This window comes from Cervus elaphus, chromosome 26 (genome assembly GCF_910594005.1).
Source record: "Cervus elaphus chromosome 26, mCerEla1.1, whole genome shotgun sequence".
Classification (NCBI taxonomy): Eukaryota; Metazoa; Chordata; class Mammalia; order Artiodactyla; family Cervidae; genus Cervus; species Cervus elaphus.
In genome coordinates this window covers 20241416-20256618 of record NC_057840.1, presented here as the reverse complement: position 1 = coordinate 20256618, position 15203 = coordinate 20241416, and the positions used below count along the sequence as shown (strand labels likewise).

Here is a 15203-nt window from a genome sequence, read left to right as displayed (position 1 = left end):
GAATCACAAAACGACAGGACAAAGATGACATCTGTTCTGGGCTGACTTCTGCCACTGAGTCACATTTAATGTTTTCTAAATAAAATCACCAGGGTAGTTTAAGCATTCTATGATACAGTTCTGAATAAATGGTGTTTCTGTAGTTTGACTCATTGGAAAAGACCCTGATGCTGGGAAAGACTGAAGGCAAAAGAAGGGGGCAACAGAGGATGAGATGGTTAGATAGCATCTCTGACTCAATGGACATGAATTTGTGCAAACTCCAGGAGACAGTGAAGGACAGAGGAGCCTGGTGTGCTGCCGTCAATGGGGTTGCAAAAGAGTTGAACATGCCTTAATGACTAAACAACACTGAACTCTAGTTTGAAGGAAGTGGATTAAATATACATATCTCTCTGGTGTAAATCTGTCCATTCAAATCCCATATTTTAGTTTAGTTGATTGCTCACATGTTGTTGCTAACATTTTTCAGTGCAGCACTGGAATACCAAAATGACACAAGAAACCCAATTAACAAAATAAAATGGAATCATTGTAATTATTGAGCTTGTGTTTGTAGTAACACACATAGAACATATATGATAATGTGACATATAAGAATGTGCCATCGTAACATATGACAACGTGAGACAAAATAACAATATGACATATAATAACTGCCATTGGAGAGTGGATAATCAAAGATGATGGCTGTCCACCACGAGTACTATGCAGGGCTTAGAATCAATGATGAACACAGAACAAAGTACACTGATAATAAAATCAGATGACTAAAGAAGATGCAGAATATTTTAATACTAATCTTATATATAAACATAAAATAAAGATACACACAAAACTAAAAAACGTATGTTTTGAAAGAATACAGACAAACAAATAAGAGGGAAAGGAGAAAAAAGTGAAAATGGAGGTAAAAGTGAGGAGCAAGGAAGAGAGGATGGTTTATGTTTTTCTCTAGCTAAGAATTTTTCTACTTAGCTATGCTTCAATTAATACAAAATAAGTTTCTATATTAAATGAAATTAAGTATCTTAAAGTACCATATAGTACAAGAATCTTATGCTTGCTTTTGGACTTTCCAGGTTGGCTGTGTGGTAAAGAATCTGCCTGCCAATGCAGGAGACCCAGGTTCAATCCTTGGGTTGGGAAGATCCCCTGGAGATGGAAATGGCAACCCACTCCAGTTTCTTGCCTGGGAAATCCAGTGGACAGAGAAGCCTAGCAGGCTACAGTCCATGGGGTGGCAAAGAGTTGGATACGACTTAGCGACTAAATAACAACATGCTTGCTTTTACAATGTCTCTTAGTAAAAGTCAAGTTCTGACACTTGACAATATGATACTTAATTCAGAATTCCCAGTGTCTGTTCAGGAGACTCTAAAACAATTATCACCCCCTAGTATATTTTCAACTTGAGCGTCGTGTTTTGTTGGCTCTCTCAGATGGCTCATCATTTTATTCATGTTTGGCTTTTCCTCCAGGACCAGATATTTAAAACAAGATCAATACAAAGAATGTACCCTATATTTTAAATTAATTTTTTGAAAAAAATTCAATCAGCCTCTCCCAAGAAGAAATGAAATTTATGAAGAAATATATCAAGTTAACTGAAATATCCAGATTTCAGAAAGCAGCGCATTTCAGGGACACCCAAGTCCTGAGGCTCATAGCAGAGAGCGGACAAGATGACTTGGAACACCTAAATCTCCCAGTAGACAGACAGCAGGGCACAGTACCCACTTTGTGCAAGAAAAACAGACCGGAACAAAAAGGAGAGCATTGAGAGGACAGCTCCTTTTCTGCATCTTGAAAGTATAAAGCTAATACTTTTTACAACCAAGAATGGAAAAACTGGTCAGAGCAGTCACATACCTACTTCACGAAAGCAAAGTAAGAGCAGAAGGTCAAGTACTGGGTAAGAAAAGAAATGTTGACGTCCACCAGCCGAAAGGGCAGCTGCCTCTTCTTGTAATTTCTTTCTCCCTCCTTACCTTGAAGCCTTAGGGTCCTAGGCCAACTTTTCAAGCAGACAGAATAGTTTAACAAAAGAAGATTTAAATGTCTTCATGCTAGAAGGATTTTTTTTTTAAAATACTGTCAAGTAGATCCTTGTGTATCTTCCTTATTCCCTCTCCATAAAGGTTAGTTTCACTTACACTGAAGAATTGGTGAGAATTTCTGCACATGAATCCCTGTTAAATGACTAACCCATGGGGCTGTTGCAGACATGTCACGCTACCCTAATTCATTTCAAAGTTAATAATCCTGCCACACATCCTCCTCCTCTTGCCCGCAAGTCATCTCACTTATCCATGATGTATCTTTGACCGCCCCTGGGCAGAGATGAACTGTAAACAGGCTGTCAGAGCTCTAACTGGGATATCCTGCTGAAGCACTTTAAATAAATACTCTGATCCTCGGCAGAAAACAGAAGAAATCAAATGAGACAAAACCATGTCCACAGGTGATTTTCTGTCGGAATTAGATTATCTTCATATTTTTCACTAAGAATATGAATGGTTTTTTTCATCACGCTGAACAAGAACCACTATTGTTGTGACATTCATAGAGCAACTTCACACAGTAACTGCTGATATCAACAGCCTTGGCAGGGTATGTGTTGTACAATTTACAGAGCTCATAAGAAACCTATGGAAGTCATAAAAGAATGATTTTGTAAAACCAAAGCAACTTATGAGATGGTTTTACATTTCTCTGTTTCAGTTTTTAAAATAATAGCAGACATAGATGGTGTCCAAAAGACTTAAGAATTATGTGATTATTCCATTTAATCTATCCATAGAAAAGACTTTTAAAGTGAAAGTGAAGTGAAAGTCATTCAGTCGTGTCTGACTCTTTGAGACTCCATGGACTATACAGTCCATGGAATTCTCTAGGCCAGAATATTGGAGTGGACAACCTTTCCCTTCTCCAGGGGATCTTTCCAACCCAGGGATCGAACCCAGGTCTCCTGCCTTGCAGGAGGATTCTTTACCAACTGAGCTATCATGGAAGCCCAGAACTAAAATTCTAAAAATCAGAACTCAAAGAGGCATCTTTTAAAATGTATTTGTTATAAGAGATAACGTAGAAATCTTTAGTTGTATCTTGAAAGTCAAGAATAAACCTGAGATGAAGGGTCACTGAGGTAAGGTTAGTTGTTATCAAACTTTTCCTGTGCATAAATGCTGCACAAAACAATCAAATGTGCCCAACTTCAGGATTGATAACTTTTCATAGAAAAGAGCCCTAAAAGTTAAGGGATCAAAGTTGCAGATGGTGCTGGGGGGTGCCCCATCCACCAGTGCTTCCACATGCCACCCAGACCTAAGTTAACAATTACTATGAAGAATGGTCTTTCTCCAAATTTGGAGTTTGTCCCCAGTGTCTCTAGGGATATTTTCATCTTACTTGTTGATAGATTCCCCAACAGTTTTAATCACATAACCTCAGGTGTCACAGTTTTTTGGAAGAAAACCTCTTTCCTTAGTAACGTATTGGTTTTAACTATTAAGATTAAAGCAAGTGCCAATTAAAGCAATTATACCTCTGTTGGTCCAAGGAAAATCCAATATCACAGTGTTTACCAAACCCAACCAAACAAAAAAAAATCCAGGTCTTGTACTCTCTGGGGTAAGGCACTCTGAATTTGAGCTCAACTTTCCCTCCTCACTCATTTAGCCTTTCCAGTTCATCCCAAAACTATACATGGCAAAGTTATTTTATAAGATATATTGAAAGAAGGCTGCTGAAATATTACTAACAGCTATATGAAACCTTGCCAGGGCAAGTGGAAAAAAAGTGACCCAAGGGAGAACTAAGTGAACACAGAGGTATCCAGGGAAGCAGGTCAACAACAGCATACCAACACTAAGAAATGCCCGGAAAGATCTATGTCACATGGAGACGGACTGTTTCTAAGTCTGTTGACATGCCAACACAGGCAGCAGAAAAATGAGAAGACCAGTAAATCAGTTGTTTGATCTCCATAATACCGAAGAGATCTGACTACCTTTTTTTCAGGAATCAGTTGAATCAGCAATCTCTTTTGGTGACCCACTGACACAGTTCTGCCAGAGTGGAAGAAGGAAGGAGAAAGAACATGTGGGAAGAAATGACGCCCCTCAGTGCAAGCGGACTTGGCTGCTGCTGAAGCCTCCCTGCGTACGTTTCTAAGGACAGGGACCATCTAAAAGAGGCCCCACCAATGCACGCTGGTGGGAGTGCTGTCATTCTGAAAGTAATATTATATCCATTTGATCTTCACAGCAACCCTGTATGATAAATGGAGGACAAACTATAGTCCCCAGTATACCGATGAGCATTTTCGTTTGAAGAAGTTCATGAATTAAAAACATGCAACTGGAAACTGATGAAGTCTGGATCAGAACCCAGGTGCCTGTTGTGTGCATGCTAGTGTATCACACTTCTTAGCCATGCCGATCAAGCAAAAAGGGTTTGCCTCATTCTTTGAAAAATTCATAAACAATTCATACTAAAGTTAGGAGCAATCCAAAGCACATGGAACTGGAAAAGTGAGTTTCAGCTGCTTGCAATAATACTGTAAGATTCTTTGATGCTGCGCAAATGTGTTTAAGTATGAATAGCTTGAGAAATTTACTTAAATTAAACTCACTTTTAAAAAAGTAAGGCGAAGACAAGCCAAGTCAGGAAATTAAAATTTAAGGCTGTCACTCTGTGGTTACAAAAAAGAGGAAAGAGAGCGAGTAAAAAGCATATGAACACATCTTTTACATTTGGGTTTTAAACAGGAATAAAAGCAAATTATAATTTAAGAGAAAAATACACAAGTTCAGAGGCTTTTAACTTAAGTGTAGTTTCAGATCTACCAATGAAAATGTCTACCTTAGGGAATGTTTATTTGGCAAAATGTTATTTATTTCAAAATGTAAAGCAAATCAAAAGCACAGGCAATTCTCTTCTCCTTACTGAGGGAGTTCTGTGCACGGCGCGTGTGTGTGTGTGTGTGTGTGTCTGTCTGTCTGTCTGTCTGTCTGTCTGCTAGTCTTGGCCCCTTTCAGAGTAACTTTCAAATAGCAGGATCCAGAAGGGTTCCACAGTGAACCTGCCTTTTCCATCCCAAACTGCAAGTTTTCTAAGCTGAGTATCTATTTCCTCATTCGTGATCATTTTATAACCTTCTAGACTATTCTCTACCACCATACAACATGGAGAAACTGGCACCATGATCTGAAAAGCTCACGTATTCTGAGCTACCTGAAAGACACAAATATCAAAAAAGTCTCAGAATATTTTTATTATGAGTCCTGTCCCTGTTTGTTTTTAAAGTTAAGGCAACTAAAAAAAAAGAAGAAGAAATCCAACTATACTATTATGCAGCTGCTGCAAATTCCTTTTTAAAAAAGATCAAGCATAAATAATTTCAAAAACAAATATAACATTGTTTGTGCATAATGGCTTATAGTTGCCTCTAAACATTATAGCTTATGGACTAGGGGATACATGGAAAGCTCAAGCTATTAAAATTCTTTGCTTCTCAATGACAATCCATATAACAAATGGGCATACCTAGCAGCCTGAGTTTGGTCTCTACATACCCTTTCCCACTAAAAGATCATGGCACTTGGGGAAATGGCTGGTTCCAAGCAGAGAGGAAGGAAATGTAGCTATTACACGTATTCGTGTCTAAGCAGGGCTTCCCAGGTGGCGCTAGTGATAAAGAACCCTCCTGCCAATGCAAGAGACATAAGAGACACAGGTTCAATCCCTGGGTCAGGAAGATCCCCTGGAAGAGGGCCTTGCAACCCATTCCAGTATTCTTGCCTGGAGAATCCCACAGACAGAGAAGACTGGCAGGATACAGTCCATGAGGTCACAAAGAGTCGAACATGGCTGAAGTGACTTATGGCATATGCATTTACATGTGCATTAGAATCTGAACTATAAAATCCCAATATTTGGGACCTCAAAACAATAACTGCTCTGCTTAAAGTGTTGTGGGTGTGATTAAGTCAGGAACCATTAACACTGAAATGACAGAACACAGAATTGCAGGGTTGGTGTAGTTGTCAATAAACTTCTCTTGTACCAAAGCAAGTGTATTTAGTCAGTTAGATGGACAATCATCTGCAGTATTCAACTGACAAACATTTCGTATTTTAGAAGTATCAGAATTTTAAAATATTTTAGGAGTCAAATTTAGTTGTTTTAATTAAATGTACTCTAACGAAATGTCTAGGTTGTTTGGATAAAATCCCATTTAAATTGATACGTTTATTAAAAGTACAAATTATAAAATTTCTAGACTATATAAAGTACTCAAGTTGAATGGCCAGGTCAGTTAACAAATGCACAATATATTCAACAGTACCATGGCATGAAAAATCTGTTCAATTAGGTCAAATTGAATTATCAATGGAAATACATGATAAATCATAATGGTTTTAACAAAAAGATTACTAAATTGTTTAAAAATCTATATAAATATTAATGAGCCAGGTTTATATGAAATATAGGCAATATATGCTTAAATATTTAGAATGAATGACCTGATGCATTTTCTAATATTTATCACAAAAACTTGAAACTTTTTAGAAATCATATATTTCTATGGTACTAGAAGCTAGGTTTCCATGACACAAAATGAAGGAGATACTTGGTAGGTGCCATTCACTCTTAAAATGAATTAGTTATCTATTATAGCAAGTTATTAAAACATATTTGAGTGGTGTACATCAGTAAAACCATATAGTGTACATGAAAGAATTGACTCCAAAATCAGCTTGTGGTGTCAATTATTTAGGTGGGTGGAGTTGACAACTGTTACCTTCACCATTTGATGTATGTAGGTGGCTTAATCTCAGTATACAATGATAGAATCTGAAGAGTACCAAATATGACTCATTGATATGCTAGAAAATACAGATTAATAAAAACAGAGCAACTACTTAATACTGAGCTTCAAGGATGAGCAATATCGGATTGGCCAAGAAGTTTGCTTAGAAGATGTTATGGAAAAATCTGAATAAACCTTTTGGCCAACCCAATAGTCTCATTAAATAAAATATAATGATAATAAAGTTCCATATTGATTATTTTTTTAATTCAATAGCATTAAAACATTTAAGGTAAGAATTAGCCAACCTATTTTTATAAACACTGATATTGTTGGCAACTTTTATATAATACATATTTGATATCTGTACTGTGTTTGGCTTAATATATTTTATCTTTGCATAAAAGTTTAGATTTAGGTTTTGCTGAACACTATCTGGTTAGGCCAAAAGCTTTAGGATTTAGTTTTAGGGAAAGAACTTAGGGTTCTTCAACTTTAGGGGTTTTCAACTTCATAATGATAACTGTCCCCAAATATATTTACATGTTGCAATTTAGCACTTAGAATGCACTTTTTCTTACTACTATAAGTCAGATCCTAGCCTAGGTTACAAAATTACATAAAACTTAATTAATTAAAAGCTTAATAATAAAGCTTAATTAATGCACTAATAGCACTAGCCAAATCCTATCCTCTGGAAACCCAGGGCCAAAAAATTCATGGAGGAAGAAGGCAAGAAAAACAAAGAAAAAAAGCGTTTTCATTCTGGATCTAGGAGCAGCTCTAGGTAAAATTTTGTAATGGGTGACCTTTGCTTTCTTCTAATCTCCTTTCTGGGTTCCCCCTTATGCAGAGTTTGTTCTTTTCCTCATCTCCCCATTCTGTGCCATATTCTGAGTCTTCTTCACACTTCTACCCAGGTCTGATCAACTCAGGAAAGACTCTGGATCCCCTCAAGGACTGTCTTTCCCTAGACCACACTCTAGTCAATGGTCACCTTTCATCAAAGCAGTAGGATCAGTCCAAGGAGAGCAATCTGATGGAATTAAGACACAAAGTGTGCCTACAGCCCTTCTAGCTGTATTTGCACTTCTTAAAAAGAATGCTAAGTATCACAAATGCTTTAAAGGGTGTAGTTTTAAGATTCTCCTAATTTGGAGAGTGCAGGCCGACCACAGTGACAAGAAAGCCCATTCCGGAACAGGACACTCTTTCAGATCACACCGTCTCATACTGTGCCTTCCCTCACAGGACAAATGTGACTTTTCACTTCTGAATCCAGGTTCTCTATGTGCTCCAGGGTTTATGGTTTTTCCCTCAGCGTGGCAAGGGGGAGATGAAGGGGGCTGCTTTGCAGGTGGCTGGGTACTGTGTTATTTAATGCTGGGAACCACTGTAAATAATTTAAGGGAGCAAATTTGCATTCTTATTTACATTTGGCTCAGGATTAATTTGGAATTTGTTGTATTTCATCAACATACACCTACTTCAGAAAAAGGGAAATCTCTTTTGATATTAAAACCCGAGAGCAGATGTTCAACCAGAGATTAGCCACATAACACTGACAGTTGACTTTCTCATTCTGATAGTCAAATATGTTGTAATTCTTTTCTAGCTATCTAATTTCAAACTTCATTGAAAATCTAAATAAGGTCTGAGCTTTGATGGCTTAGTGAGGGAATAGAAAAAGTAAAAATTTTGAAACTAAAAGTAAACTATACCAATTATTTAAGAAAACCTTTAAAAGCAGAAGAAAGAGATACTGTCACATGTGATTAACAATCTTAGTCTCAGTCACAGTAAGAAATGCTTCACTTCATCATTCTTTGGAAGCTTGCTCTAATAAAAAAATTTTCAGTGAGTCTCATATGAGTGGCAACAAGGAATCTTAGGAGTCTTTTAGACATTGGGAATTATTTAAAAGCATCACTGCACTACATCTAAAATGTTTTTTTTAAAAAAAAGTTTTATAGTGAATGACTTTTTAGATACCAATGCTGGAATAGTAATTACCTGCAAGGGACTTGCCAGGGACCTGTTTTTAGGTACTGTAAATGCTTTGAGAACATTGTCTTCATCTTCTGATACTGGCGTCATTAAAACGGAACTTGTAAGAATATTCTAAAGGGAAAGAGAATAATTTGAAATTGAAATGAGGTAGGATAATAAGGGGACTGACAGAATTCTAACACTTGAAAGAGTAGATTACTATGAGTTGACACGCATTAGCAGGAAAAAAATGCAGGTATCTGCCAGAAATTCTCTGCCCAATGAGCTAAATGGAGAACTCAATTCTGCACTAACCCTAATCCCACTGGGGCAAACATCACTAAAACAAAAAGCTTTGAGGTCCCACACAGTTCCAGGAATGAGGCAGGGCACTCAAAAACATCTGCTAAATGAGTTGATAAAGACACATCTTTAAAATGAAAGATTTACTAAGCTCTGGTGAGAGAACTGTTCATTTCATATAATGGTAAGAAATTTTTTCAAGTTACAGATTAAATGGTAGTATAGTTTAAAGGTGAAAAGAATGGAATTTAGAACCAAAGTTCTAACCCAGAACCACCCCTTATAAGCTATACAATCTTAAGCAGTGACTAAGCTTCCTCATGCCTCAGTTTCCCTGCTAGTATAATGGAAATGACAATGTTACCAGCCTTGTAGGGCGCTTGTGAGGGTTAGATATCTGAGTTAATGCATCTAAAGCTCTGAGAATATTAATCACCACTCTGTACACACTGAGTAAATATTAGCAATTGCTATTACCTCTGATTCTTCATAAGAGAAAAGGGTAATCATTCACAAATTACAAACTTTTAAAATAATGGTTAACTAAGAGGAAAACAGAAAAGGAAAACAAAACAACTACTACCAAGCTATGAAAAGACACAGAAAACATTTAAGAGCATATTACTAAGTGAAAGAAGCTAGTCAGGAAGCTTCATACTGTATGATTTCAACTATATAATATTATGGCAGATGCAAAATTATAGAGACCAAAAAGATCAGTGGGTGCCAGAAGTTGAGGGGGAGAGCAGGACAGAACACAGAGGACCTTCGGGGCTGTGAAACTACGCCCTATTATACTATAACGGTGGATAAATGTCAGTATAAATGTGTCCAAATACATAGAGTGTATAACACCAAGAGTGAACTCTGGGGTAAACTGTGGGTTTAGGGTGACGATGTGTCAATGTGGGCTCATCAGTTGTAACAAATGTAACCCCCTGGTGGGTGATGTTGCCAAGGGGGAGGCTGTGCATATGTGAGGGTGAGGATACCTGGAAAATCTCTGTTATCTTTTGCTCAACTTTGCTACTAACTTAAGACTGCTCTGAAAAATAGTCTGTTTTAAAAAATGGTCATAACCAAAGCAACGCAACATTGTGTATGATAAAGGGCATTTACTACATACACTATGATTAGCACTATGCCCGATACAAAGAGTCTGACAGGACTGAGCATGCACGCACACACAGATGCTACATAAAACCAAACAGGAGACAACTTACCAAGGAGGAAATACAGGTATCCCCTGCTATTCAAAAGTTCACTTCACACCACTTCACTCTGATGAAAGCCCTACGTTAGTATTTATTTTCATGAATGGCTAACCAATAGAAATCCAAAGAGAATTTTTGCTCTTGTTTTGCAGCCAACTATTACAGAGGCAGCTCACACCCTGAGCAGTGAGTGGCGCACCCCGTTCCCTCCCAGGCGGTCCTCTCAGCATCTCAGCATCAGGTGCCACAGTTTAGAACTGGTAGGAGCATCTTCATCTCAATTTACTTATTTTTATTCATTTTTGACTGAAGCATACTTGCTTGAAAATATTATATTAGTTTCTGGTGTACAACATGTACAACACGATATTTTTATACATTACACATCATACACAGTTATTATAAAATACTATCTTTCTCGTGCTACACATTGAAAGCGAAAAACGAAAGTGCTAGTCACTCAGTCATGTCCGACTCTTAGTGACCCCGTGGACTGTAGCCTGCCAGGCTCCTCTGTCCATGGGATTCTCCAGCTGCTATACATTATATCCCTGTAATATTTATTTTATACCTGGGAGCCTGTACCTCTTAAACCTCTTCACCTATTTCATCCTTCTCCCCACCCCTTTTCCCTCAGTACACTAGCTTGTACTCTGCATCTGTGAGTCTGTTTTTATTTGTTTCTTTGTTTTGTTTTCTAAAATTCGATTTACTTTTTGCACCTGTTAGTAAGATAAGTCCTAAGGTAAGTGGTTTCTTTGCTTTATGGTGGCTCAGTGGTAAAGAATCCGCATGCCATGCAGGAGACCTGGGTTTGGTCCCTGGGTTGGGAAGATCCCTTGGAGAAGGAAATGGCAACCCACTCCAGTATTCTTGGCTGGGAAATCCCATGGATAGAGGAGCCTGGTGGACTAAAGTCCATGTGGTCACCAGAGTCGGACATGACTTTGTGACTAAACCACCACCAAAGGTTTCACAGGAATGCTCTACTTTCAGATCGCAGGAGAAACTTGTACTACTTTTAGAAGAAAGACAAGTAAATTAAAAGATAATGTAAAAATTAGCATTGTTTTCATGGAAATATGTATTTACATGCCATAGATTTTTTTAAGTAGCCAGGACTCTCAACTCATGAGTGAATAAACAACAAACAAGTTTGCAGTAGAACAGAATCTATTTCCAACACGTGGACAAAATCTCACTGTATGTTCAACACTGATGACCATAAGAAAATAATGTGAAGAATACTGAGAAGTATGATGCACGAAAGAGTGCCGAAACCACAGTGGCCCCACGTGCCACACACAGAATTCTGTGAGCCAGCATCTTACAACACGGGGTGTACTTACTGGCACGTCTGCCACAGGCGACGCCTGCGTGAACAGCTGAGTGCTCAGACTCTCCCCTTCCCAGTGGTTTGAGCAGAAGAAGTTCCCTGCTTTATCGGTTGGAGATTCCACCTAAAAGCAAACAGGAAGCGCTTTGTTCTCTCTAGAGCTAGAACGTCCCCAGAAACAGTTACACTCAAGAGTCAGTATCAGTAAGATGAAAAAAGTCTGAGGGTCTAATGGGGAACATGGTGACTATAGCTGATAACACAATATTGTAGAGTTGAAATTTGCTAAGAGAGTAGAACTTAAATGTCATCACTGGAAAAAAGGTAAATATGTGAGGTAATAGATATGTTAATTAACTCAATGGGGGAGAATCCTTTCACAAAGTACGTGTATATCAAAACACCACATTGTACACTTTAAATGTCTTATAATTTTTGTCAATTATATCTCAGTAAAGCTGAAGAAAAAGTCAATCTCTGGCCAATCTCTCAACCTCTTATCCTCATATGAAAATAAATTCAAAAGGCCCGGTATCTAACCTGCTGGAAATGCTTCCTGACACCAAGCTAAAACTTTGATCTTGGCAAGTGAGATTCCCTTTCTTTTACACTATGAATTAAAGAAACCATTATTTTATTAGTTTCAACTCTCCATGATAGCCAACAATTAAACATCTATGTATCAGTCAGTCATCTATCCATCTCTATATTAGTAATTTTAAAAAGTACAATACAAAGTGGCTTCCTTCTCTTTCCTCTATCCTTTCTAGCATCTTTTCTGTTCAAACAGGAAGGAAATAGAAGTGGCTTGGCTTCCCAATTACAAGGTGGCATGCATATGCTGCCAAGCCTGGCGGTACCTCTTAACAGCATCTCATATGAAAATATTGCATGAAACATGATGTTCTACAGTGACCACACCAGACACGTCAAGCTGCCCACAAGGAACAAGGGGAGCAGGGTTGTTCTTTTCAAAGGATCCCATGTTTACCTCTTGTTTGATCTTCTTCAGTAAAGGCTGCCCATTTTCTTGAAACTCAGCAACAATCCCAGATTCATCAGATTCCTGTTTGATCACATCCTGTAGGTCTTCTACTAGATGAGACGGTGTCTGAGGCTGAAGGAAAGATTGGGTACATTTGCATCAGAGGAAATTTTCTATCTGTATTAATAAACCAACTAACCCATGAAATTTACTAGAACTTACTAGCATCTTCAGGGGACCATATTTAATTTCTTGAGCTGTGAGTGCATGTTTGAATGGTGTAGGAGTTCTTGGAGAGCTTTCTAGAATTGACCTTTTGATAGCTGGAGTTCTGAAGCTTTAAAAAGAAAACAAGAATTGGTTCAATATGAAAGATCATATGTCCCTTATGTTTCTCTACCTATTAAATGTAATATTCTTCTACTAAATACAATAAACTCTTAGTGATATAAAATAGGGTCTGCTGATGGATCACGTATGTATTATTAAGGAAAAGATAATATGGCTATCATGTATTTCCAAATATTTCAAAATATCATACCCAAAAACTAAGAGCATTAAAATATTTCTCATCTTTCTTTAATCATTCTGAAAATACATGTAGTGACTCTAAGCCTTTAAAATGAGCATAAGCATTATGAAGATCTGATGTCATTTACAAATCAACTTTATCTATTCAATATCTAACTATTCACAACAGAAAACATGCTAACCTTTGAAAACTAAAAGGTTTTTAAAACTGTTTTTAAAATGTATTTATGGTATCAGAAATAATAAAATTGCATTTTTTTTTAAATTGCATTTTTAAAAGGTTTATTATAATTTATATTGATGTTCGCTGGCATTTCTTGGAATTGGTTAAGCCCTTACTGAATATAAACAATGGCTTAATCATTCCTTGACTTTTAATTATATACTTTTCCTGGGGATGGCAAAACAGGTCCAATCTATAGATAAATTTCAGAAAGAAAAAATAAGATTTAAAAATATAAACTACATAAAGAACCATACTCATTCCAAAGTTTATAATTAGAGAGGAAAGGATGTTGAAAATCTTGTTTTCAATGAAAAAGACTTACTGAACAAACAGAAAAACTGAATGGAAAAGTTATATTAAAACTTCCTCTAGATATATAGGAAACTGTGAAGTGAACTACAAAAGATAGTTTATTCTCCCCCATTTCCACCTCTAGGTAGCTCTAACATGCCCAGGACAGACATATTCAATGTGGAAATACACACGATTGTGAACATAAAAGTGGATCAGTAAATTATGCACATATAAGTAGATCAGACACTTGGGGACTATTTTCTATTAATTAACTATAAGTAAATAAAACAAATAATTTTTTTCTTGAAACAACGACTTACATAGTATTTTCCTTTTGAATTTTCACAGTCTGGTCTCTATGAAATGGAGTTGTAACAGTCAATTTGTGACCATTTAGTGGGGTGGAAGTTAAAGAAGGCATTTCCAAGTCTAAGTTTTCATGGTTATTGGAAGTGTTTAAGAACTAAATACGAGAAGAAAGAAAAAAATACTTAAGTTAAACAGTGATTCTTTACTCAGCCCAATTTAAAAATCAATGTTAACAAGTAGGTATGTTTTACTGACCCACTATATGAAATAATGATGTTAACAAGCACATAGCATTTTATTTCAATTTAGCACCCAAGATTTGGAATACAATTTGCAAAAAAACTTCCAAAATCCTAAGAAAACATTCTCAATAAATGACACTTGTCATTAAGGAGAATGAGATGCACTTTTTATTAATGCTAAAAGTGTTGAAGTGACTTCTTTTGGAAAGTAATCGTTTTTCTTTCATACTTTTTTTTCTCTTTAGTCATCTAGGAAACATCATTGTATAAAATTGACATTATGTAGAAAATTCTTAAGTGATAACCTGTATCTCTCAAAACACTGATGTTCTGGGAAAGTAATAGGTGTTCCTCAAATGGCTTTAAGGTAAAACAAATTTGGAAAACATATTGTAGTCTCTTGGAAATTCACAATGCACATTAGTGTATTAAAAACTTTGAGAGATCCTGCAGTAAAGAAACTGCCTTAATTTTGTTCAATTCAGTGTTTCCCAAACTTATATACCTGTATATTTAGGTATTTTTCTGGAATATCATTAAAGTCTTACAGAACTAATATACTCCAGAACAGAATCTGGAAAATACAAGTGAAAAATAAGATCAGTTTTTTAGTGGGCATATCATTTGCTCACACTTAGAGTTGTTCTTAAAACAGACTCAACAGACATAACTGGAAAAATGTTTTAAAGTGCCAAATTAACTTCAAATGTTTACATAGTTAAGGAACACAATCTTTGATAAGAATTATAATTTCTATGCCTTAAAAATGTATATGAAACAAGAACATTCATTGGCAAAAAAAATGTGCTAATAAAATATTATGGCATGACTCAGAAGAGCCAATGTTGGGAAAGTGAAATTAAAACGTACGTTATTTTTCTTAAGCATTTGTTCCTCATTTTCTTCCAAAATTTTTTCACTTGAAGATGGATTGGAACCTTTAAATTTTCTAGTTGC

The 15203-nt window shown here is 36.6% G+C and overlaps 1 protein-coding gene across 4 annotated transcripts in view; it reads right to left on the bottom strand.

The window, feature by feature from the left end:
* MYB (MYB proto-oncogene, transcription factor) overlaps positions 1 to 15203 on the bottom strand; it is a 35468-nt gene that overhangs the window by 3905 nt on the left and 16360 nt on the right. For 3 of the 4 annotated variants that reach the window (XM_043888488.1, XM_043888485.1, XM_043888486.1), the window contains 5 exons: positions 14016 to 14158; positions 12867 to 12981; positions 12651 to 12776; positions 11673 to 11783; positions 8831 to 8938 (listed from right to left, as the gene is read on the bottom strand). In XM_043888488.1, the coding sequence (XP_043744423.1) occupies positions 8831 to 8938; positions 11673 to 11783; positions 12651 to 12776; positions 12867 to 12981; positions 14016 to 14158 (603 nt within the window). The remainder of the gene's footprint in view (positions 1 to 8830; positions 8939 to 11672; positions 11784 to 12650; positions 12777 to 12866; positions 12982 to 14015; positions 14159 to 15203) is intronic. The other variant, XM_043888487.1, reaches the window with a different exon arrangement.